This window comes from Rutidosis leptorrhynchoides, chromosome 2, assembly GCF_046630445.1.
Source record: "Rutidosis leptorrhynchoides isolate AG116_Rl617_1_P2 chromosome 2, CSIRO_AGI_Rlap_v1, whole genome shotgun sequence".
Lineage (NCBI taxonomy): Eukaryota > Viridiplantae > Streptophyta > Magnoliopsida > Asterales > Asteraceae > Rutidosis > Rutidosis leptorrhynchoides.
Window position 1 is genome coordinate 152,892,333 of NC_092334.1, and position 26,287 is coordinate 152,918,619.

At 32.0% G+C, this 26,287-nt stretch overlaps 1 protein-coding gene across 2 annotated transcripts; it reads right to left on the reverse strand.

Moving 5' to 3' along the window:
* Nucleotides 1-16,890: 16,890 nt before the first annotated feature.
* Nucleotides 16,891-22,112, reverse strand: LOC139891507 (probable protein phosphatase 2C 34). Of its 2 annotated transcripts, none has more exons than XM_071874478.1 (5): nt 21,825-22,112; nt 19,242-19,475; nt 18,658-18,966; nt 18,451-18,568; nt 16,891-17,486 (listed from the first exon to the last, which is right to left on the reverse strand). In XM_071874478.1, the coding sequence occupies exons 2-5, from the start codon at nt 19,473-19,475 to the stop codon at nt 17,053-17,055; spliced, it is 1,095 nt and encodes a 364-aa protein (XP_071730579.1). In that variant the 5' UTR covers nt 21,825-22,112; the 3' UTR covers nt 16,891-17,052. The 2 variants fall into 2 exon arrangements, with proteins under 2 accessions (XP_071730579.1, XP_071730578.1); XM_071874477.1 differs by having other exon boundaries at nt 19,242-19,480; nt 21,825-22,111.
* Between the last annotated feature and the right edge of the window lie 4,175 nt (nt 22,113-26,287).

Consider the following 26,287-nt stretch of genomic DNA (forward strand, 5'->3'; position numbering starts at 1 on the left):
ATTTAATAGAAAAGTAATAGCAGCGTAGATGGTTGAGTGTGGTGACAATGAACGATAGGTCTTGAGTTCGAATCCATGCTACTACAGTTATTATTTTTTTTATCGAATAACTGTATCAGTCAGGTTAGGTGTTGGGCCGAATATATGTTGTTGGGCTTAATGAGATTGGACTAATTGGGCTTGAAACAAAAAGGGTTATAAGTAACTGAATTAAGTCTAAATCAGGAAAACAAGATAGATCAGAGGGTTTAAGGGTGGTGGTGTGGAACGAGAGGTCGGGGGTTCGATCCTAGGCGATGGCGTTTTCTTTTTAAGGAGCCTGTTTTAAGGTAGAACTTTATTATCATTATCATTATTATTATTATTATTATTATTATTATTATTATTATTATTATTATTATTATTATTATCATATCATTATTATTATTATTATCATCATCATTATTATTAATTAAAATTACCATGTTATTAAGATTAGCATTTTTAGTTAAATTATTATTTTTATCATTATTATCATAATTAGTATTATTATTAAATTAATTATGATTACTAAAATAAATGTTTTAATAACGTTGTTAAGGTTATAGATATAAAAATAAAGATTTTATATACAAAAATATTTTTAAATTACATAACTTAACTGTATCAATATATCTACATATATAAAATGAAAATATATAAATAAATAATGGAACTTATAAGTTATTAATATGACAAATACATCATTAATAATAAATAAAGTTATTCGATTACGAGTATATGTTTTAATATATATACAAATGATTTAGGTTCGTGAATCCGAGGCCAACCCTGCATTGTTCAGTTGTTCAATATCGTCATATGTATTTTTACTACAAAATACAGTAGAGTGAGTTCATTTGCTCCCTTTTACTCATTACATTTTTGGGCTGAGAATACATGCACGGTTTTAATAACTGTTTTACAATATTTATATGTGTGAGTTCATTTGCTCCCTTTTTACTCATTACATTTTTGGACTGTGAAATCATGCATAGTTTTAATAACTGTTTTACAATATTTATATGTGTGAGTTTCATTTGCTCCCTTTTACTCATTACATTTTTGGGCTGAAAATACATGCAATGTTTTAATAACTGTTTTACAATATTTATATGCGTGAGTTTCATTTGATCCTTTTTTTTTTAAATGCTTTTGCAATATATATTTTTGGGACTGAGAATACATGCGCTGTTTTTATAACTGTTTTACGAAATGGACACAAGTAATTGAAACTACATTATATGGTTGAATTATCAAAATCGAATATGCCTCTTTTTATTAAGTCTGGTAATCTAAGAATTAGGGAACAGACACCCTAATTGACGCGAACTCTAAAGATAGATCTATCGGGCCCAACAAGCCCCATCCAAAGTACCGGATGCTTTAGTACTTCGAAATTTATATCATGTCCGAAGGAGGATCCCGGAATGATGTGGATATTCTAATATGCATATTGTGAATGTCGGTTACCAGGTGTTCAATCCATATGAATGATATTTTTTGTCTCTATGCATGGGACGTATGTTTATGAGAAATGAAAATATGAAATCTTGTGGTCTATTAAAATTATGAAATGATTATTTATGTTAAACTAATGAACTCACCAACCTTTTGGTTGACACTTTAAAGCATGTTTATTCTCAGGTATGAAAGAAATCTTCCGCTGTGCATTAGCTCATATTAGAGACATTACTTGGAGTCATTCATGGTATATTTCAAAAGACGTTGCATTCGAGTCGTTGAGTTCATCAAGATTATTATTAGATTAATTATAGTTAGAGGTATTATGAAATAGTATGTTTGCCGTCAACTTTCGATGTAAAGAAAGTTTTTCTTTTCATAAACGAATGCAATGTTTGTAAATGTATCATATAGAGGTCAAGTACCTCGCGATGTAATCAACTGTTGTGAATCGTTTATAATCAATATGGACTTCGTCCGGATGGATTAGGACGGGTCTCTACACATTACTAATCCGTAAGCATAACATGCTTCTTTATGTTGCATGTTAGCCGCTTTTTCTAAATCACGAAGTCCAATATTCGGATATATTGAGTCAAAATAGTTTCTTAACCCATTGCGTAAAATAGCATTTGGGTTCCCCGCAATATATGCGTCAAAGTAAACACATCGTAACTTATGGATTTCCCAATGTGATATCCCCCATCTTTCGAACGAAAGCCTTTTATAAACCAAGGCATTCTTGGAACGTTCTTCGAATGTCTTATAAACTGATCTCGCCTTAAATAGTTGTGCCGAGGAATTCTGACCGACTCTAGACAAGATTTCATCAATCATGTCTCCGGGTAGGTCTCTTAAAATATTGGGTTGTCTATCCATTTTGTGTTTTTATACTGTAAAATAGACAAGAGTTAGATTCATAAAAAAACTACTTATTAATACAAAAGATTTCGGTTATCGGATGGTATTCTAATTACATAGAATATCCATAGATATAGAACAAAAGATTTCGTAGATTACGGAGGAATTTGCGGGATATGTCAGGTAAAGTTTAAAGTAACAGATACGATAAGATATGATTTAACTATGCTAAGATATGAATTTTGTCTATACACTACTCATGCAATTAATGTAGCAAGACGTGTCTAGACTAGTAATGATAAGCAGGTAATTTTCTAAGAATGATAAGCAGATGATTTTTGACTAAAAATGATAAGCAAAACTTTTGACATGCAGACACGGTCGAAGTCCAGACTCACTAATGCATCCTAACGACTTATCAGTTAGACACACAAATGCAGATCTGGTTCACTAAGACCACCGCTCTGATACCAACTGAAAGGACCCGTTCATATACATTATAAACGATTCACAATAGTTGATTTCATCTCGAGGTATTTGACCTCTATATGATACATTTTACAAACATTGCATTCATTTCTAAAAGACAAACTTTCTTTACAACGAAAGTTGACGGCATGTGAAATGTCCCGTTCTTATTGATTAAAAACGTTCCATATTAATTGATTTCGTTGCGAGGTTTTGACCTCTATATGAGACGTTTTTCAAAGACTGCATTCATTTTTAAAACAAACCATAACCTTTATTTCATTAATAAAGGTTTAAAAAGCTTTACGTAGATTATCAAATAATGATAATCTAAAATATCCTATTTACACACGACCATTACATAATGGTTTACAATACAAATATGTTACATCGAAATCAGTTTCTTGAATGCAGTTTTTACACAATATCATACAAACATGGACTCCAAATCTTGTCCTTATTTTAGTATGCAACAGCGGAAGCTCTTAGTATTCACCTGAGAATAAACATGCTTTAAACGTCAAAAAAAATGTTGGTGAGTTATAGGTTTAACCTATATATATCAAATCGTAACAATAGACCACAAGATTTCATATTTCAATACACATCCCATACATAGAGATAAAAATCATTCATATGGTGAACACCTGGTAACCGACATTAACAAGATGCATATATAAGAATATCCCCATCATTCCGGGACACCCTTCGGATATGATATAAATTTCAAAGTACTAAAGCATCCGGTACTTTGGATGGGGTTTGTTAGGCCCAATAGATCTATCTTTAGGATTCGCGTCAATTAGGATGTCTGTTCCCTAATTCTTAGATTACCAGACTTAATAAAAAGGGGCATATTCGATTTTGATAATTCAACCATAGAATGTAGTTTCACGTACTTGTGTCTATTTTGTAAATCATTTATAAAACCTGCATGTATTCTCATCCCAAAAATATTAGATTTTAAAAGTGGGACTATAACTCACTTTCACAGATTTTTACTTCGTCGGGAAGTAAGACTTGGCCACTGGTTGATTCACGAACCTATAACAATATATACATATATATCAAAGTATGTTCAAAATATATTTACAACACTTTTAATATATTTTGATGTTTTAAGTTTATTAAGTCAGTTGTCCTCGTTAGTAACCTACAACTAGTTGTCCACAGTTAGATGTACAGAAACAAATCAATAAATATTATCTTGAATCAATCCACGACCCAGTGTATACGTATCTCAGTATTGATCACAACTCAAACTATATATATTTTGGAATCAACCTCAACCCTGTATAGCTAACTCCAACATTCACATATAGAGTGTCTATGATTGTTCCGAAATATATATAGATGTGTCGACATGATAGGTCGAAACATTGTATACGTGTCTATGGTATCTCAAGATTACATAATATACAATACAATTTGATTAAGTTATGGTTGGAATAGATTTGTTACCAATTTTCACGTAGCTAAAATGAGAAAAATTATCCAATCTTGTTTTACCCATAACTTCTTCATTTTAAATCCGTTTTGAGTGAATCAAATTGCTATGGTTTCATATTGAACTCTATTTTATGAATATAAACAGAAAAAGTATAGGTTTATAGTCAGAAAAATAATTTACAAGTCGTTTTTGTAAAGGTAGTCATTTCAGTCGAAAGAACGACGTCTAGATGACCATTTTAGAAAACATACTTCCACTTTGAGTTTAACCATAATTTTTGGATATAGTTACATGTTCATAATAAAAATTATTTTCTCAGAATAACAACTTTTAAATCAAAGTTTATCATAGTTTTTAATTAACTAACCCAAAACAGCCCGCGGTGTTACTACGACGGCGTAAATCCGGTTTTACGGTGTTTTTCGTGTTTCCAGGTTTTAAATCATTAAGTTAGCATATCATATAGATATAGAACATGTGTTTAGTTGATTTTAAAAGTCAAGTTAGAAGGATTAACTTTTGTTTGCGAACAAGTTTAGAATTAACTAAATTATGTTCTAGTGATTACAAGTTTAAACCTTCGAATAAGATAGCTTTATATGTATGAATCGAATGATGTTATGAACATCATTACTACCTTAAGTTCCTTGGATAAACCTACTGGAAAATAGAAAATTGGATCTAGCTTCAACGGATCCTTGGATGGCTCGAAGTTCTTGAAGCAGAATCATGACACGAAAACAAGTTCAAGTAAGATCATCACTTGAAATAAGATTGTTATAGTTATAGAAATTGAACCAAAGTTTGAATATGATTATTACCTTGTATTAGAATGATAACCTACTGTAAGAAACAAAGATTTCTTGAGGTTGGATGATCACCTTACAAGATTGGAAGTGAGCTAGCAAACTTGAAAGTATTCTTGATTTTATGTAACTAGAACTTGTAGAATTTATGAAGAACACTTAGAACTTGAAGATAGAACTTGAGAGAGATCAATTAGATGAAGAAAATTGAAGAATGAAAGTGTTTGTAGGTGTTTTTGGTCGTTGGTGTATGGATTAGATATAAAGGATATGTAATTTTGTTTTCATGTAAATAAGTCATGAATGATTACTCATATTTTTGTAATTTTATGAGATATTTCATGCTAGTTGCCAAATGATGGTTCCCACATGTGTTAGGTGACTCACATGGGCTGCTAAGAGCTGATCATTGGAGTGTATATACCAATAGTACATACATCTAAAAGCTGTGTATTGTACGAGTACGAATACGGGTGCATACGAGTAGAATTGTTGATGAAACTGAACGAGGATGTAATTGTAAGCATTTTTGTTAAGTAGAAGTATTTTGATAAGTGTATTGAAGTCTTTCAAAAGTGTATAAATACATATTAAAACACTACATGTATATACATTTTAACTGAGTCGTTAAGTCATCGTTAGTCGTTACATGTAAGTGTTGTTTTGAAACCTTTAGGTTAACGATCTTGTTAAATGTTGTTAACCCAATATTTATAATATCAAATGAGATTTTAAATTATTATATTATCATGATATTATCATGTATGAATATCTCTTAATATGATATATATACATTAAATGTCTTTACAACGATAATCGTTACATATATGTCTCGTTTAAAAATCATTAAGTTAGTAGTCTTGTTTTTACATATGTAGTTCATTGTTAATATACCTAATGATATGTTTACTTATCATAGTATCGTGTTATCTATATATATCCATATATATGTCATCATATAGTTTTTACAAGTTTTAACGGTCGTGAATCACCGGTCAACTTGGGTGGTCAATTGTCTATATGAAACATATTTCAATTAATCAAGTCTTAACAAGTTTGATTGCTTAACATGTTGGAAACATTTAATCATGTAAATATCAATCTCAATTAATATATATAAACATGGAAAAGTTTGGGTCACTATAGCATACATACCATTTCATAATACATCCAACTATAATTGACTTAATAATAATCTTGATGAATTTCAACGACTCGAATGCAACGTCTTTCAAAATATGCCATGAATGACTCCAATTAATATCTCTAAAATGAGCAAATGTACAGCGGAAGATTTCTTTAACACCTGAGAATAAACATGCTTTAAAGTGTCAACCAAAAGGTTGGTGAGTTCATTAGTTTATCATAATCATTCATTTCCATTATTTTAATAGACCACAAGAATTTCAATTCGAGTTCTCATAAATATACGTCCCATGTATAGAGACAAAAATCATTCATATGGTGAACACCTGGTAACCGACATTAACAAGATGCATATAAGAATATCCCCTATCATTCTGGGAAATCCTTCGGACATGATAAAAACGAATTCGAAGTACTAAAGCATCCGGTACTTTGGATGGGGTTCGTTAGGCCCAATAGATCTATCTTTAGGATTCGCGTCAATTAGTAGATCGGTTTACTAATTCTTAGGTTACCAAGCAAAAAGGGGCATATTCGGCTTCGATCATTCAACCATATAATGTAGTTTCGATTACTTGTGTCTATTTCGTAAAACATTTATAAAAAATTGCGCATGTATTCTCAGCCCAAAAATATAAAGGGTAAAAAGGCAAATAAAACTCACCATACTGTATTTCGTAGTAAAAATACATATAACGTCATTGAACAAGTGCAAGGTTGGCCTCGGATTCACGAACCTAAATTAATTATATATATTTATGTGTTGGTCAATATTTGTCTAACAAATTAGGTTAAGTCATAGTGTATCACAATCCTAAGGCTCGAGAATAATATGTAAAGGTCAACAAAAGTCAATTTGACTCAAAATAATTTCCAAAATCTATACATGATTAATATATAGTTTAAATATCGTCGTTTTATATTTTTTAATATTTTTAAAAGATTTATTAGAGTAAATAATATAATTTATTTATTAATAAATAAAATTTTATATTAAAATTTATATAATAAAATATTAAGTAATAAAATTTATAGAGTTCATTTAATATCATAAAGATAATATGATAGGTATTATTAAAGTAATTTTATTACACGTAGTAAAATATGTTTGTATCACATATTTATTTGATAAAATAATATCTATAATAATAGTAAGTAAAAGTTATATTATTTTGTAATAATAATAATTATTATTCTATTAATAAAAATATCAATATTTATAATTACTAAAAATGACATTATGATAAAATGATAATTCTAATTATGATAACTTTAATATTTACGATACTTTTTAATATTAACTTTAAAATAATAATTCTATTTAAAATGATAATAATAATGATATTTTATAATAACAATGACATTTCTATTAAAATGATAATTTTTGTTAAAATGATAGTTTTTAATACTAACGATACTTTTAATAATAATAGTAATGATAAAAATAATAAGAACGATAATTTTATCTAAATCAATATCTTATAATATTTTAATTTCATCATGATACTCATACTCATTATTTCCTAATCGTTTCGTTTAATAGCTTTTAATCGTCTTTTATATCGTGTTCATAATAATGATAATAATAGTAACCAAAATAATTAGGTGTTACTAATATTAGTTTTAATTACAATAATACTGATAATGATAATTACTATGATATTATTAACGATAATACTAATAACTATTTTAATGATAATAATTAATAATAATAACAATAACAATAACCATTTTTAAATAATGATATATATATTAATAATGATAATAATAATAATAATAATAATAATAATAATAATAATAATAATAATAATAATAATAATAATAATAATAATAATAATAATAACTTTAACGATAATAACGATAGTAATAATAATAAAAATAACAATTTTTAATGATAATTCCTTTTATTGATAATGATAATAGTAATAATAATATAAAACTAGAACGACGATAATAACGACGATAATAATAATCATTTTTAATAATAATACAAAAATTCAATTGACTATAACTTCAAATCCGTTCATCGAAACCATTCGATATCTAAATGAAAAGTTCTTAATTTTTCGCTAGCTTTCCAACGACATGCATATCTTATACCTTATCTCAACCACATACGTAACTAATTCATGATTCAACATATCCTATCTAATGGCAATATTAAAAGTACAAGCATGCATAATTCTATATTCTCGAGCACTAGTCAGGGATACACTATTAATATATAAAAATTAAATTATGAGTACTCACGTATCAATATTGAGATTCAATATTGCAGGAAAAGTACGTAGACGCAACGGAGATGATAAACACTAGTTTGACTTACGAGCAATACTCCCGAACCATACCCATAATCTCCATAGCTATAACCCATAATTTCCTTAGCTCTATCCCGCTCGAAAAACAATTTCGAAATCACTCGGACAGCACTCCGTCGTAATATTTTATGTATACTAATAATATTTTGAAATAATACGGAGTAAATATATATATGTAAATCGATTGAGAGAATTTAGAGAAAATATTTTCAAGTTTCTATGAAATAATGAAACCTATTGAATTCTATTTATAATAGATTTTTGAATTATTAAAGTGAATTATTAAAGTATGAATTATTAATGTGAATTATTAAAGTATGAATTATTAAAGTATGAATTATTAAAGTTAAAGTAAAGTAAAAATAAAGTAAAGGTAAAGTTTAAGTATAGTAAAAGTATAAAACTATGTACGTATAATACGCGTATAAATATATATAGTATTAATTTAAATCGTTATATATACTTAATAAAATAAAATATAAATATCATTATCTTTATCATACTGGTTAAGTAATGAGTTGTCAAAAGTGGTTCTAGATATTTATAAAAATTATATACATTTTAATAATAAAGTATTTTTTTAAACTGAAAACGTTTTTGTACGTTTGAAACTAAATCAAATAAATATGATAAATTTTGTTTTCCAAAACTAAATATATTTAAGAATTATTTTGTTTAAAGGTTAAAATAATGGAAATCGTTATATCATAAAATGTTTTAGAAAAGTAGAATCATATATATTCATAATAGGTTTCAAGTTTTTAAATTACAGTCTGTTGGTGAAGCATGGGATAAAGTCCAAAGGTTAAATAAACGTATGAAATCATCTTAATGAAAAATGTCAAGTTACTTAACTTGTCGATATCCAACATCTAAGTTATTTACACTCCACGTTCTTACTTATAAATCACTTTACCATTTTCCGAATGTTGTCAAAAAGAATAGATTTCTTAAATCACAGTGGACCTCATAACATAGACCCGTAATCATATCACAATGTATCTGATAAATCAGTCATTTGATATTATCTTCTAATTCTGTTGATAACTATTAGAATATATTTTGAAACAAATACGTTTATATAAAGTATTATACGCTTAATACTTTGTTAATGTTTTCAAGTTATAATATATACACATATACATATATAATCATGTTCGTTTAATTTAATGGTTCGTGAATCATTGGAACTTGGTCGAGGTTTAAATGAATGTATGGACACAGTTTAAAATTCTTGAGATTCAACTTAACAAACTTTGCTTATCGAGTCAGAATAATATAAAGATAAAGTTTAAATTTGGTTGGAAATTTTTGGGTTGTCACAGGAGCGTTGGTCAAACCAAAAGGCATGACACAGAATTCATAGTGCCCATAACGAGTGCGAAAAGCAGTCTTAGGAATATCAGATTCCTTGAATCTAAGTTGGTGATATCCGGACCTCAAATCAATCTTTGAATAAACAATTGACCCTTGAAGTTGGTCGAATAGATCATCAATACGTGGCAACGGATAACGGTTCTTGATAGTAAGCTTGTTAAGTTCGCGGTAATCAATGCACATCCTTAACGTACCATCCTTCTTTTTAACAAATAGAATAGGAGCTCCCCATGGGGACGAGCTTGGATGAATGAAACCTTTATCCAATAGTTCTTGGAGCTGGTTGGAAAGTTCCTTCATTTCGGAAGGTGCTAAACGGTATGGTGCTTTAGCAATAGGAGCAGCACCGGGAGCTAAATCAATTTGAAATTCAACTTGTCGAGGAGGTGGAAGACCAGGAAGATCTTCGGGAAACACATCGGGAAAGTCTTTAACCACTGGTACATCTTCAATACACTTCTCTTTCGATTCGATCATCTTAACGTGGGCTAGAATAGCTGGATAACCTTTCATAAGGTGTTTGCGGGTTTTAATACAGGAGAAAATATTGAGATTGGAACCACTCCTTTCACCTTGGATGATAAGAGTCTCTCCATTTCCCAATGGAAAATGAATGGTTTTATCGTAACACATGATGGCAGCTCTCAATGGACTTAACCAGTCCATTCCAACTACGACGTCAAAACTTCCGAGCTCGACAGGCAAAAGGTCTATCTTAAATTCTTTATCGGCTAAGATCAGGTTGCAGTTTTTATAGATTTTATCGACTTGCATGACCTTTCCATTGGCTACTTCTACTAATCTTTTAGTTTCTAAGGGTTGAGGCTTTTCAGCAAATAGGGTACAAAAATCACTAGACACGTAACTTCTGTCGGCACCAGTATCGAATAAAATAGTTGCATAGAAATTATTGACAAGATACGTACCCGTGATAACTTCATCTTCATCTCGGGCTTCAGCAGCAGTAATAACAAACGCACGACCCTTCGCAGCAGTAGCATTAGCTCCAGTAGCGGGATTATTTTTCTTCTTAGGACAATTCGGACTAATGTGTCCCTTCTCTCCACAAGTATAGCATGTAGGAGGAGCTTTGGCCGGAACAATAGCCTTATCCTTCGGAGGAGTTTTACACGTCTTAGCAATGTGTCCCACTTTCTTACACAACGCACAAACCGCAGTACACTTCCCCGGGTGATGCCTCTCACAACGAATACAGAAAGGATAAGTACCCTTATAATTCGACCTTGTACCATCCGCAGGCTTCTTATTATCATTATGAGCCGAACCTTGAGATGGCTCAAACTTCCTCTTACCATCATTACCCTTGGTTTCAACTTGCTTATTGGTCGACGCCCTTCTTCTCTTGGCCAACATGAGATTTTGTGCCATGAGAATCACAGCATCCAAAGTAACCTTCTCAGCAGCAATAACATTCCCTTGAACATCCTCGGGAAGACCTTCAATATACCGCTCAATTCTTCTAGCTTCAGTAGGAAACATTTCAGGACATAGAGTAGAAAGCTCCAGATAACGATTGGTATAGTTCTCAATGTCAGTACCCTTGACCTTGAGTTCCCAGAACTCAGCTTCAAGTTTCTGAACTTGACTTCGAGGACAGAGTTTGTTGACCATCATGCTTTTGAGTTCATCCCATGGAATTGCATTAGCATTATCAATTCCTACGGACTTGGCATGAGCAGTCCACCAAGTTAAAGCATTGCCACCCAATGAGCTAGTGGCATACTTTACTCGATCGTTATCACCACAGTTGCAAATACGGAAAATAGATTCCATCTTCTCGAACCAACGGACTAGTTCGACAGCTTCTTCAGTCCCCTTAAATGCATGAGAATGACAGTTTGAAAAATCCTTGTAGGAACAAGGTTTCGGTTGAGTATTAGCATGATTAGCTTGGGCGTTGCCTTGGGCAGCAGCGAGTAACTGTTGGAATTGTTCAGTAGTTAACACAACGTTGTTAACGGTAGGTGCAGCTGAACGAACCATGATGTCACTACATAAAAGTGAACATATGTTTGATAAGTTTAACAAGTTATAAGTTTGAGCAATCACAAGTATGAATAAAATAAAGTATTTATATCGCATGATATTAATAAAACACTTTATATTATTAGAATGAGGCATTAAATAAGCCTTTATTACACGATTCGAAAATAGAAATAGTTTAAGGCATAGCCTTTACATAGACAAGGAATTGGAAAAATAATCTAGGAAATATTAAGATTGAAGTAATCTTCATATTTCTTCTTCTCATCCTCCACCTTCTTCATAAACTCATCAACTTTCTCGTTCCTCGCCTTTTGTTTCTCATGCAGGAACTCGAGATTATCATAAAGGTTAGAAACTTCATTGTTGATTACATGGTACTTGTGGTCCCTTATAGAAAGTTGATTATTCACGCGGTTTTCCTCCATCTTCAATCTACGGTCAACATCTTCTCTTAGGTAGGAGAGAGATTGCTTCCCCTATCGGGTATTTCTATCACCTTCATACTTCACCAACTTTATCTCTTTCTTTAGTTCAGCATTTTCCTCCATGAGCTTCTTGATCGCTAGGTCTTTTTCCTTCATTTGAAAATCGATCCTTGCAATATGGCGAATTAGGTCATCGGTAGTTTTTCGCAGATTCATGAGCTCGCACTTGGCATCAACTTCATCGTAGAAAGGAGATCGGGATCTTTTCTTTGACGGCCCAGTTTCTTCAAGACATTTCCTCTTGTCTTTATTCCTCGGGGTTGGATAGTATTCAGGAGACCCATGTAACTTTAGAGTAGTATTTGGGCTATAATTTGGTGAGGGAGGACCACCAAAGCCATAAGGTGGACTTTGGACTGGTCTTTCTGTGGAAGACCTTTCAGTATCTTTTTCGGTTGGCTTGAAAAGATTCATTTTGGTCGTTTGATGATAATTAGACATCCTAACATTAGGAAGGATATTTTGATTAGAATCTTTAAGTCAAGTTTATTAAAGCATAATCGTTAAGACTATGGGGCAATCCTAAGTGCTTTAATTCTAAGGCAGGAAAGGTTATAGTTTCCTAGATTGCTAAGGCACCCTAGCTAACAAGTAAGGCACACATAAAAATGCAATCATGGTTCTCTATAACAGCCTGGTTAAGCTCTGATACCAATCTGTAACGTCCTCCCAATAGGGTCTGGAAGGAACGTCACTAATATCAAAACATACCAACATATTATAAATAACGAGAACAATACTAAATGATGAATTTAACTTTAATGAGTACGCAACGGAAAATGAAATGTCGTTACAATGACAGGAATAACAATAACGTAAATGTTCACATGCAGAAGTAATAAATGCGATATCTCTTGATCCTATGTCCAAGTAGCATCACATAAGCAGTAAGTATAAGAGCTTGAATCAAACAGCACCTGAGACAAAACATGCTAAAGTGTCAACCAAAAAGGTTGAGTGAAGTTCATAGGTTTAACAAAAAGTTTGACCGTTGTTTTAGACCACAAGATTTAATTTGTAAAGTTGATCTCCCGCAGGATCAAAAAGTTATGCCAATGCGTGATATTTAGACTAAACGTTCAAGTTTGCCCCATGACAAGTTGTGTCTGTCCTTGTCGGTTTAATTTCATTATCAAGTAATACAAAGACTTAGTCAAATGTATCGGGGACGTTACTCCCGATAGGCCTACCCCCAATAATTAAGCATGCAGCAGCAATTAAAAATATCACTGTAGGGACTTAGTCGGACATAGCCGGGTATAGCATAGTTTAACAGTTTGGTACTTGTGTCTAAATTGTAAAAAGTAAAAACAGCATGTGTCTCACCCCAAGTAAAGTAAGTAAGTTTGCTAGCAATAAAGAGGGGCTATGAATTCACCTTAGTAAGTAGAGAGAGAGTTATTCTTCGGAATAAAGAGTTGAACGAGTGAGCAGGAAAGTCAACCTATTGACATTTAAGAGTAGTTAAGTGTTTTGCCCATATTTAAGTTTAAGTATGTGTTTAAGTATAGTTTGTTTTACAAAGTTTCTATTCCTAGTAAGTTACTATTTTTATAAAGTTTCCATTTTTAGAAAGTTTCTTATTTTACTAAGTTTCTATGACTAAAGAGTTTCTACTTTTATCAGTGTTTTCCATTTTAGGATACTTGCCGTATTAGATAAGCTTCCAATCACCCATTTCCCTTCGAATGGCTAATTTAGATCTAGGGGCTTGAGCCATAGGACCCTTTAAATCGGAAATCCAAACCCTCTGCCTAGAATCTCATAGAAACCATTCGTCAAGAAAGTTCGAAGATCTATACATCTCTAATACATATCCCAAAATATTTTTATGTTACAATATAAGTAGTAGGTTATAGGTGCTAGTAATAGTAATAGTAATAGTAATAGTGTATACATGTTATTTATTTTATTTTTAATTGCATATAATTGATAACATTATTTACATGTTTCGGTAAAAATAATAATCGAAGTAAAAAGTAAAAAGTAAAAAAGTAAAAAGTAAAAAAAAATAAAAAGTAAGAAAAGAATACTTACTAGTAGTAATTCTTCAAAGAGAGAATGAGAGAAATTTTGGTGTGAGTTTGAATGAGAAATGAGGGGTATTTATACTTGAAAAAATTTAGGTAAAAAGAATAAAATAATTAAAAGAAAAAGAAATATTTTAATTCTTAATGGAATTTTAAAATTAAAAAGTATTAAATGTTAGGTCATGGGATAATGCACAAAATAAAATAATAAAAGTAGTTTTTCCATTACAATTTTTAATTAAAAAGTAATTTATTTATTTATTTATTTATTTATTTAATTTTTTTTCATTTATTTTAAGGATTTTTTTTATATAAATAAACAAATTGATTTAATGCTTTTCCAAGAATATTTGTCAATAATATTTTATTTTATTTTATTTTAATTTTTTTATTTAATTAATAAATACAAATTTTGCATAAAAATAATAAATAATTCGGTATTTTGTATTTTTAATAATAATTATGATTTTAATTATTAAACTATAGTTTTAGTAAGTTTGTAAATATTATTACATTTATATATAATTGGATTTATTATATAGTTAAATATATAATACATTAACTAAATAATAAAAGTGATACAAAGTTTATATACTTAGTTAAATTATGTCAAATTATATAAATTAATAATATATTATTTATTTAAGCGTACATTGTTGACTAAAAATTACTGTTCGGTCAATATTTAATTGTATATAACAACCCTTAATACATATAGTCAGACATATAACCCTAGGGTTAATTCAGTAATTTAGAAGTCGAAAAGTGAGGGTTGTTACAACACATTTATTTACAAATAATGGTTCGTGAATCGTCGAGACTAGTCGAGGGTAATTGATTACATGAATATAGTTTCAAATTTTTCGAGACTCAACATTACAGACTTTGCTTATCTTGTAGAAATCATATAAAGATTAAGTTTAAATTTGGTCGGAAATTTCCGGGTCGTCACAAAACCCGGCCCGAAACCCATCGGGTCCCCATTTACTTACATACTATCGGGTTTCGGGTTTCCCCACGGATAAACGGGTATACCCGATTAGTCATTCTATATTTATTTTTCAATAAGTTACCAAATCAAAATATCGAAAAATAACTTAACTACTTCATGTTTAAAGTATTATAAAATATCTGAAAAGTAACACGAATCAAACACCAGAATAATCAAATCACAATAACAGTGATTTGTACACCAATCGAATCACTCAAAAACAATACAGAGTTTGCAATCTTCTTAATAAGAAGAAGATTGTTATGATTCAATCTAACTAGAAACCAAAATTACAAGATCATAATCGATGATCACTCAGCAAGTCGAGAGTAAGCAAAAACACAGAAACAATAGAATGAATGAAGCGATAACCAGCAACCCTAAAAACAATGCTATATATATAAATTAATAATGACAAGTTTAGTCCCTCTTGAATGGTCAGCTACAATCCTTGAGCACCAAGTAATTCCATATGTTCCATTCCAGTCCTTAAATTTCTTTAGACTTATCACCAGTCATCCAAAGATCATCCAACTTGAAAGTTATCTACAAATGCATAAAATAAACAAAGTAAAAAAAAAAAATAACAAGAATAAGATTGTTAACATAAAATAATTCATCAATATCACATACAAAAAGTTAATTGAAAAGTTTCTAAAATACTCAAATACACAAAGTATATAAAGTATCACATCTCGAAAACTTGTTGTATATGATTATATTGAATAAAATTATACTCGTTTTCAAAACAAATAAGAGAAATCTTTCATACATTGACAATATAATACTAATACTAAAATTTTACATAAAAATATTATTAAAATTCCTCGGACCGGGTATACGGGTTTGTATCCAAAATCATACCCGAACCCGAACCCGGGATTTTTTTTGTAACCATCCCCATACCCGGCCCACGACCCGACGGACTCGGGTCAGACCCGGCCCAATTATAACGGATTTCGGGTTTCCCCATCGGGTACGAGTCCTTTTGCCATCCTTACTGCTGGCCTAATCCGAGGGCATGGGCGGTAAAACCCCTCTTCCCATGCTCCCGCAACGCGATGTGGGTAAGGCTCCCTTGGGTAAAATTCAAGAGTAAAGTGACAACTTTGTGTACAATGTTGTACTTCACGGGAGTCGAACTTGACCTCTCGCAAAGAGAGGCAGACCACTAGCTAAAGTTAATCGTTGTTGAGCAATATGTGGTAGATCAATGAAATGAAACCTTTTGTTGGATCATTCACAAATTGATTATGAATTTTGATTATCACAGTCGTATGAACGTTTAAACACCCATTTTCTTCAATTTTGACCTAATTCCTCAGTTTTAATCAGTAAAAGTGAAATAAAAAACTCAAATGTTGTTCTTGATGATGTTAACTGTGATATGATCCTTTAATTCATAAAATTTGACTTTACAAATTTAGGGCTCTAAGTTGGGCCATGAAGTTATACATGACAAATATTCCTAGAAAGAACCTTTTTCAGATTATATATATAGACAAGGATTAGTCCATTTGATTTGATTTGATTACAATTACATTACATACACATACATGAACGATTAATCCACTAGAAAAAACAACAGCAATGAGACATTTGCTCATTATATTAAACGTTAAATGCCTTTATTAATCAGACTCAACCTGTTGAGTTGATAACTGATTGTGTAAAAATAGGCAGACAACTGAGATATCATCAGTAGCGAAGCCTGGTCGCTGACGTTTCCATTGACCGGCTGCATACTCGACCAATCTTTTCGCTGCTTCGTCCCTTTCAGAAGCAGATGCTACAATCTCAACCGCCTTTTCATTTGATACAACATCCCATACCCCATCGGTTGCCAGAATGACAAAACGGTCTTTTGTAGTTATGGTTCTTTGTATCACGTCTGGCTCGGAAATAAGGCCAAAATCTTTAACGAAAAAGTCACCAAAAGCCCGTGAGAGTGCAAGACCGGGACCTTCAGGTAATTCATCATTTGTAGCACGAATTCTTGACACTCCTGGTTCATCGTCTGATTCACACACAATCCCTCCCGATTTATGTATCCTCTCGGATTCCTCTGTATATATAAAGGATTAAATGTAAGCGACAAATATATATATTAATACTGGATGTGGTAATTTCGATCTAGTTACTTATAAATGGTTTGATTCAGGATAGTTTGCATATTTTAAAGGTTCAAATGGGTAAAACAATAAAGACAAAATATTATTTGGCTAATATGAAAAGGGGCAGACATGTTAATAGTTGCAAAACGTCCAAAATCCAGTCAATTCATATAAATTTCATCAAATTATTAAATATAAACAAAGATATTGACGGTTAAAATTGAAAAATTAAGACTTTCAAAAGTAAAATGAGACAGTTATATTGAGACGGAATGTAGACGAAGATTTACGGATCTTAGGTCGCTTGCTAACAATCCCAGAGGCGGAATACACTAGAATTGGGTTAAACCAAGATATGGGTCGTATCGGGATCGATTAGATCAAACCTAAATAGTATACTAGATTAGATCGACACCTAAACGAAGTATTTCGGTGGTATAACGTGTTAGGGTACTGGAGAGGCGAAAACCAGTCGACTAGGGTGATTAGAATGTGTAACCCTACAAAGGAGAAACAAACGACACACTCGGTCGAGTGTGTCTCTCGGTCGATTGACTTACACAGTCGGTCGAGTGTGTGGACACACTCGGTCGACTGTGTATGTTTATTAACATATTGATCATTTAAATAATAAAGCACACACAAACACAAACGTAATCAATAGTCACATGTAATAGTTATTACATAACCAAATGTATTAAACGTCGAAATAATCTACGGCTGGGGATTCATGCACCAACACGGAAGGAGTTATAAAAGGTTATTTTTGAGTTATAAAAGGTTATTTTTTTTTTTTGTTCAACAACCAGAACTATACAAAAATTAAACCATTTTGACCCGTTTACCCAACTTGTTCATTTTATATCTCTAATTTACACTAAACAGTTATGTAAAGTTGTAAAGAAAGGCTCTTACCAGGTAAACTCGGTTTAAAGTCAACGGTAAGCTGATCGGCCACCAAACTACCATCGTCTGAAGTTGTTCCGAGAACAGCTCGAGAATCTCCCACATTTGCCAAAACTATGAGATCTCCCTGAAAAATCAAGATCATGATAACATGAAGATTTCAAGTACTCGTATACATTTCACATCAATAATCATTTTGAAGAAATGTTTGTATACCTCTCGTATTATCGTTATAGCAGCTGTACCACTGTAAAAGGTATCGATGACAGGATGAATTTCAAGATCATAATCAACTGTAGAACAAGTCTTCATGAAAGATTTCTTCCACATCCCGATATGATCATATATTGTAGTTTTTACCAAGTCCCCGTTCATCAAGATTGAGCTTTGAGCCACAGCTTCTTGCCAGTAATGCAGTAAATAAGCCGGCATGACCTTCTTTACTCTTTTTCCTACGAGATGGCCCCACGGGCCATGCCCATCAAAAACTCCGCAAAACATTACATCTTCCTTCCCTCCAAACGCCTGCCAATCGATCAACATCCAAATTATTAGATAATAACTCATAAGCTTCATATTTGTAATCTATATGCATACAACAAAGAAAAGAAAAAAAAAAAATCTAACGACAGCCTAAGCTGGCTGTCGTTAACATACATAAAAGTGTTGTATATGGCATTAACCGCCATATTAAACTCAATATGTAACCACCGTGTACAACACTTTTATGTACGTTAAGTACAACCCTATGAGCTGTTAAAAAAAATCTAAAAGATAAATAGCATAATGAAATTATGTACCTCCCATACGATAAAACAATCTTGATTAATTCCTTTATTCCCTCCTTTAGAATAAGCCGAGGCATAATTACTAGACCATTTGGCATTAACATTACCAGGAGACGTTAATAGTAAACCATTTTTTCTTGCTTCTTTCGCCAAAGCTTCCGTAGCTTCTCTTCCAAGATTAATTCTCCGTTTCTTGCCATTTTTAGGTTTCGTTAATCCACTCAAAAAGGACGAAAATTGCACCATCTTTTCTACAATTCAAATGATACACACAAAGTTATCAAGTAATTCAAAATCTTCAGACTTTAAGGCTTGATCTTATATTTGGATATACTAAGTATATATGTCAATATAACAAGTACATCATAACTTGTTAGACTATATAGGATATTACGGAATGATTCAACCTTTTCAAACAAGTCAACATCATTCACCCCCACACTTACGTTAAAAACATTAACTAAATAATTTGACTTCTAACGAATTCCACCATCCGATATATGTTATGACAAAAAAATAAACAATTGAATATGTTATGACAATAAATAAACAATTGAAACTTTTAGAATTCAAAGAGGGACTATAAATTTTGGATTTTAACTTATAGGAAAGAAAATGTTTATTAACTAAACTATATAACCAATGGGTTGTTGAAAAGGCATTAATAGAACCCGTGATCAAATTCTCATGAGGAACTTAATTAGGTTTGGGTCAAATAAGTCTCTTTTTTGGACCATAAGTACTAGTAAGAACAAAATAGCAGGTAACATGGTGTGTCCTGTGGCTAATTGTCATCTTGGACCATATAAGTTGCCTACATGGACCACTATAAGACCACCAATTTTAACATAATCCCTTGAGCTTCCTTAAAGTAGCATAAATTATAGTAAATAATAAATTATTTATATCAAATGATACATAACCTTGTATTTAAGACAGTAGTTTGACTATATAAATTACAAACATACTCCCCAAAATGGAACCTTTTGATGCTCTAAACATGTCCAGGTGGGTATAACATGATCAATCAATGATAGTTTGAGAAAAATTGTCAATTATATAAGAGATTCCCCAAGATTATGTGGGTAGAGGGTGATCCAAGATTGATTTTTTATCAGAAGCATGTGCACCATCTTAATACTACTCCGGAGGTTGCTTACTTTTTTTTTTTTTTTTTTTCTGTATTAAGTCCTTTTTTCATGTGTCTCTTAATTGGAAAGGGTGTCTGATTCTATGTCTTCTAGAAATAGATCAATTTTCAGATTAAGTGACAAATAAACGCCAATTTTACTTACTGAATTAAGAGCTATACGACAACATGTCATTAGTGGAAAGTAAACAGGTATATGTTTTTGTACTTGTGTAATAAACTTTTTTACTTCTTTGATGTTTTACTTTCTACCATACTAAATATCTACAACTTTTTGGCAATCATATGTCTTCAGGTCAGATTGTATGATCTACTCCGAGGTCAGATTGTATGATCTACTCCGTATGAATTATATAATATCATAACAACAATATAACTTTTAGCATTAGAAAATATAAAAATATACTGTAGATATATAGATTCTAGACATGGCCTAAATCACAAAAAGTAGACTTAAATTTGGAAATGATTAAACTTTCTTTGACAGATCAACAAAAACCTCTTGACCCAACAAAGTCTTGTTCTTTTGATTCCAAGATCATAAAAAAAAAAACTAAACTTTGAAAGGCAAGCTTGCATCAGTCCGGACCGAAGCCTGGTCATCATTTGCACACACACTCGTTCGGGCAGGAAACCCGAACCACACTCAGGGGATCCGACCCTTAAACCATCTCATACGGGGCAGACGGGCCGGACCTTAGTCCTGGAGCGGGTCGGTAAAACCTTACCTTTAGGCCACCGTCAAGGAATTTCTTTCAAATAATATCCTTTGTAGGTGACGAGGCTCGAACCTGAGACCTCTAGCCCGGCGGGGTGCTAGGCACCACCACATGTCCACTGAGCCAAAGCTGCGGGGACAAACTCACCTTAAACCTCTGTATTTAGCATAAATAAAAGTAAGGAATATTTAATAACATCCGTCACCCTAAAAATAATAATTACTCCGTAACCGCTATATACATGGGAGGCCCCGGAGGAAAAGTGATCGACCGCTCAGAGTCTAAAGTTTTTAAAGGCCCATTTTTTTATATACACAGATATATTCGGAGATTTGAGAAACATGAAAATTAGTGAAACACGAAACAACGAAGGCGAAACACAGTAGGCCCAAAAAAAAGATCAAAAGCCTCAAAAAAAAAAAAAAAAGAGAAATAAAATTCCACAAGCATTCCCTTAAGCTTTTTTTTAAAAATAATTTATATTATTCGTTAACGCTTAAGACTTAAGGCCTTTTTTCTACCTCAGGGTACTTAAAATTTCAGGACCGGCCCTGGCTTCCGGCATATAAACGACCGGCCTAAGGGTTATAGTTGAAAAAAATCATGAAAGAAAACAGAATATATAAACATCATACTATCAAACAAGCAAACAACCATCCAAAACTCATAATATGTTAAACCTTCATAAATAATCAAGGAACTAAAGCAAGAAAGTTAAAAGAAAACCTTGATTTTTAGCCAGCTTTGTATCAATGAAGGATCTTGAATGTCCAATAAGAATTAGAAAGCAGCCCAAAAGTTGACTGAAAGGACACAAAAAGTGGCAGAATCCGATAAAGAAGAACAAGTAGTATATGCAATGTTTGAAGCTTCAGGTAGCTTCCACTCCATCTGTTTCTTAATAAAGTTTAGTCAAGTCAGTTTGAAATAATAAGAATAAATTTATAAAGATACAGAAGATTGTGTGCATATCAAAGTTCCACAAGGATCAAGAAATTGTAAGTGGGTGGTTGATATATGTATCCGAAGGGCATGTGTAATACCGGGTCCCTATATGCATTATCATGTTCTTAGATTTATTGGATAACTACCTTTTCAGAGTAAATAATAAATAATAAATATTATATTATACTCCTTTAGGTTAGAGTATATTCATTTACAGTCCCTATGGTTTCTTTTGGGAAAATAAAATTTAAAATTGAATTTAAAAAATATGTTAACGATCTAATTGAATACGGAGTACATATTAGCTAGATTTGTAGATCTAGTTGAACTAGTGATAGACGTTTTTTAACCGGCATTAAACAAACTCTAAGATCACTCGTATCGGACCGTCGTTGGCACCCGCCCTTGGTCCCGCCTATAGGGGCGCTGATACTAGCAAACTCGCCGTCCACCGCCCTTGATCGACCGCCGTTTAATTTGCTTGGGTTTGACAATGTGCATCACGGAGTAAATACAGAGAAAAGGCTATTTTTTTCTGCAACGGCTACTGACCACTTTTTTTTTCACAACTACAATCTTATTTAACACATACATCTATCTCATTTTCACCAACATTCAACACCCATTCTCATCTACTTTTATCACATTCATCTTCACTTTAATCTCCATCAAGCTCAAAATGTCTTCAAGCAAAAAAAAAAAAATTCAAAAACAACAACAACAACAACAACAACTTCATCTCGTTGATGAAGACATGTGGCACTCGGTCCTTCAAAGCACTCTTCATCAAACTCATCAAAACACGGTTCATCAATCTCACATGAATATGCAATACCCCCAATATCATCAGCTAAATAATTGGGCCATGAATCCATTTTCCATACCTCATTACCTCACTAATCTCCACTATCAAACATCTCAATATAACCAACCACAAACAAGTCAACATAACCAACCACAAACACCTCAAAACAACCAACCTTAAAGCCCTTACATACCAACGTTTGACACATCACTCGAAGAAGACGAACCCGAGGAAGTGCAAGAAACACAACCCAAAATTGAGGAGGTCGAAGAAACACAAGAAACTGCCGCCTCCAAAAAAAGGGAAAAGGGCAAAGGTTATTGTTGGAAATATGTTCTCGGGTTGGCTATGGTTCGACCGTGGTTTGACCGTGGTACATATATTCCGAAGATATGCCCATGACATTAAATAATAAAAGTCCATTTATCCTATTCGGTCACACACAAAGGCCAATCGTAAATTGTTTGATATACCTTCTAATCGGAAATTAATTTATTAATCATTAGTTAATGGTTTAATAAATTAAGTAAGTTTTTTTTTATGTGTGTACATATACTTACAAATCTAAATATGTAGAGATTTGATTAGATTTTGCAAATCATATTTTATATAATATATAAGATTTGATTTGATATAAATAAGATTTGATTTGATTTATAAATCTTATTTTATATAAAGATTTGTACTATAATCATATTTTATATAATATATAAGATTTGATTTGATATAAATAAGATTTGATTTGAGTTGTAAATCTTATTTTATATAAAGATTTGATTTTGTAAATCTTTCAAAATCTTTATATTTGTATTATATGTATTATTGTATCAATTTTAATTCTATATAATACCAAATCTTGGTATTGAAAAGATATAGAAACTTGAGATACAAAAACACACATACAAAATGATATTTCTCTTTCTCTTTTTCAAGTAACCAAAATACTTGAGATCTATAATTGGGTTCGGTTTTGGTGGAAATAAGGAAAAAGAAAAGATCCGTTAAGTAGAAGGTATAGATTGAAACAAGGTTGGAACTTTGGGTGTCTACTGTTTAGAGGAACTCTTCTTTGGGTTTTTCAGATTCGATCTTCAAAAGGCTACAAAGGTTGTATTCTAATCTTCTCTTGTTTAATTTCGTTAATTTTGTTTTGTTTGCTAAAGTTTTGTACAATGATCCGTGGAAGAGTATGATTTTGTAAAGTTTTAAAAATGCTTCCGCTCGCTTTGAATTTGTATCATACTCCAACAGTGGTATCCGAGCCATCTTGTACAAGTTTTAACAAACTTTTCTTATGATATTTAGTTTTGATGGATACGTTGTGCATGATTCTTGGAGATGATCATGCATAACAAACATGCAAAACAAGTATCATAATTTATGTTTTATGTTTCCTAAATACTAATTTGAATTTTGGATTTTGGCAAAATGTAAAATGGGTTAAATTCATTTTTTTCATTTAAGAAATTTTTTTCAGTCTGGACAGTCCGTATTTGATGGACTATTTCGGGGCTTTAAACTCAATATTATTGTATGAGACCAATTGCATTTGAAAGCTAACTGAAAGAACTTAAATTTGAAAAAAAAAAAATTCATCGAAAACGGATTAGAAATGAGTAAGATATGACCATTTAAAGTTACATGTATGAATCTGCCAAAATCCGAAAATTTTAATGGTAACTTGCATGTTGACTATTAAAGATTCATTGTTTAGGAAAATAAAGTACATGAATTCTTTTCATGTTTTACATGAAATGAGAAAATTAAAATTATTAATTTTAGACTTTATGCTTTGGTAAGGTGAATAAATCTCCAACATGTTTTGATTCACTTAATATGTTTATTTGGATGGTTTTGGCATGAAAACCATACTTACAAAATATGAAGTGGGTTTACATACATATGTTATGTAAACAAGGATTGAATATTATAAGTGCCATTAAGTGTTGTTTAAATCAATCCTTATCGAAACATGTTATATGAAAATGGACGGTTGGCACTCCATTTGTTATGTATGTGATTGTTGTATGAAATCGGTAGTATTTGCCTCAATAAGACCCTTGTGTGGATGTTTGGTTGTATGATTTAATTTATTATTTATTCGGGATGAATGTAATAATTTATTAAACGACTTGCATGTCGTCTTTCTATTTATATTGTATTTGTAATAGTATAGAAAATAGAATAGTTATTTTGTAAGATAATGCAACCAAGATTGAAATCAAGAAGACGATGTTCACAAGGCGGCCCATCCGAGCATATAATGGAGATGGCGGTTTTAGTGGGAGCCAATTCTCACACAAGGTTATGTCCCTAGTTGACCATGTTTTTCCGTGTGTTGGCTCACCGGAAAAACGCATAGGACTCGAGGCATACTACCGATAATTGCGTGTCATGATTATTATTGTTTTATTATTTGTCTATGCCATGCTAGCTAGAAAATGTTTTAAAAAAAACAAAAGGGACAATAATCATATAAAACGGTTTGGTTAAAATTAGTTTAACAAACGCAACACGCAATACATAATTAGCAAATGTTTTAAAATGGTGTAAACTACTTTTGCTAAAAGAAAACAAAAACCCGTTTTAAATGTAAACTTTACGCTATCCATGAGTAGTACACACATCCGAACCTTCTACCTGTTAGAGTTCGCGATACCCGAGAGTCTTGGGCCGGACTTTAATTGGGTGTTGGGAAGGGTGAGGTGAATTTCGCGATACCCGAGAGTCTTGGACCAGATTTCACGTGTATCTATCACGGACGGTTTACAATCTGAAATCGTGGTTTGTGGCAAACCCGCCACGAGGAAGGATTAGCGTAGAAGGGATTAAACATGCCAAGTGAAATAATTGATTATCACTAAATCCCGCAGAACCTAAGAATTTCATAATGGATGAAATTGGTAATATAGTTACCTACCTAAATAGCGTATGGTTGGCGATCCGCGGCGAACCCGTCGTTAACATAAGTGAAATATGGATCTTAGCCTTGTTAATTATAATTGTTTGAATATTAAACACACTTGGGTAATTATCTTAACAAGGTTTAAACATATCAAACTAACTAATACAACTTACTTTAAAAATAAAAATATGACAGATGTCTGCAACAAACACAAATCCTACTCCGTCATCAATCACTAATTTCTGCCTTAAAGGGCTCCTCGAAAAGGACAAGCTTACGGGTTTGAACTACATGGACTGGCTTCGCAACCTAAGAATTGCTCTTAGGATGGAAGGAAAGATCAGGGCTATTGAGGAACCCTTAACGGCAGAACCCGGATCGAGAGCTACTCAAGCGGCTAGGGACGAGTTTGAAAAATGGCGTTCCGAGTCTAATGAGGTAGCATGCTTGATGTTGGCGACCATGTCTCCAGAGCTCCAAAAGGGCATGGAGAGCTTAAGGTCATATGACATGCTTAACCAACTCAAGGACATG

Excerpts from the sequence above, each read along its gene's own strand:
- LOC139891507 (XM_071874478.1), bottom strand. The coding sequence starts at position 19,475 with ATGGTGCAATTTTCGTCCTTTTTGAGTGGATTAACGAAACCTAAAAAT. Across the intron at positions 18,967-19,241 it reads ATTGTTTTATCGTATGGGAG|GCGTTTGGAGGGAAGGAAGA; the intron begins GTACATAATTTC and ends ATCGATTGGCAG. Across the intron at positions 17,487-18,450 it reads CTTTAAACCGAGTTTACCTG|AGGAATCCGAGAGGATACAT; the intron begins GTAAGAGCCTTT and ends TTATATATACAG.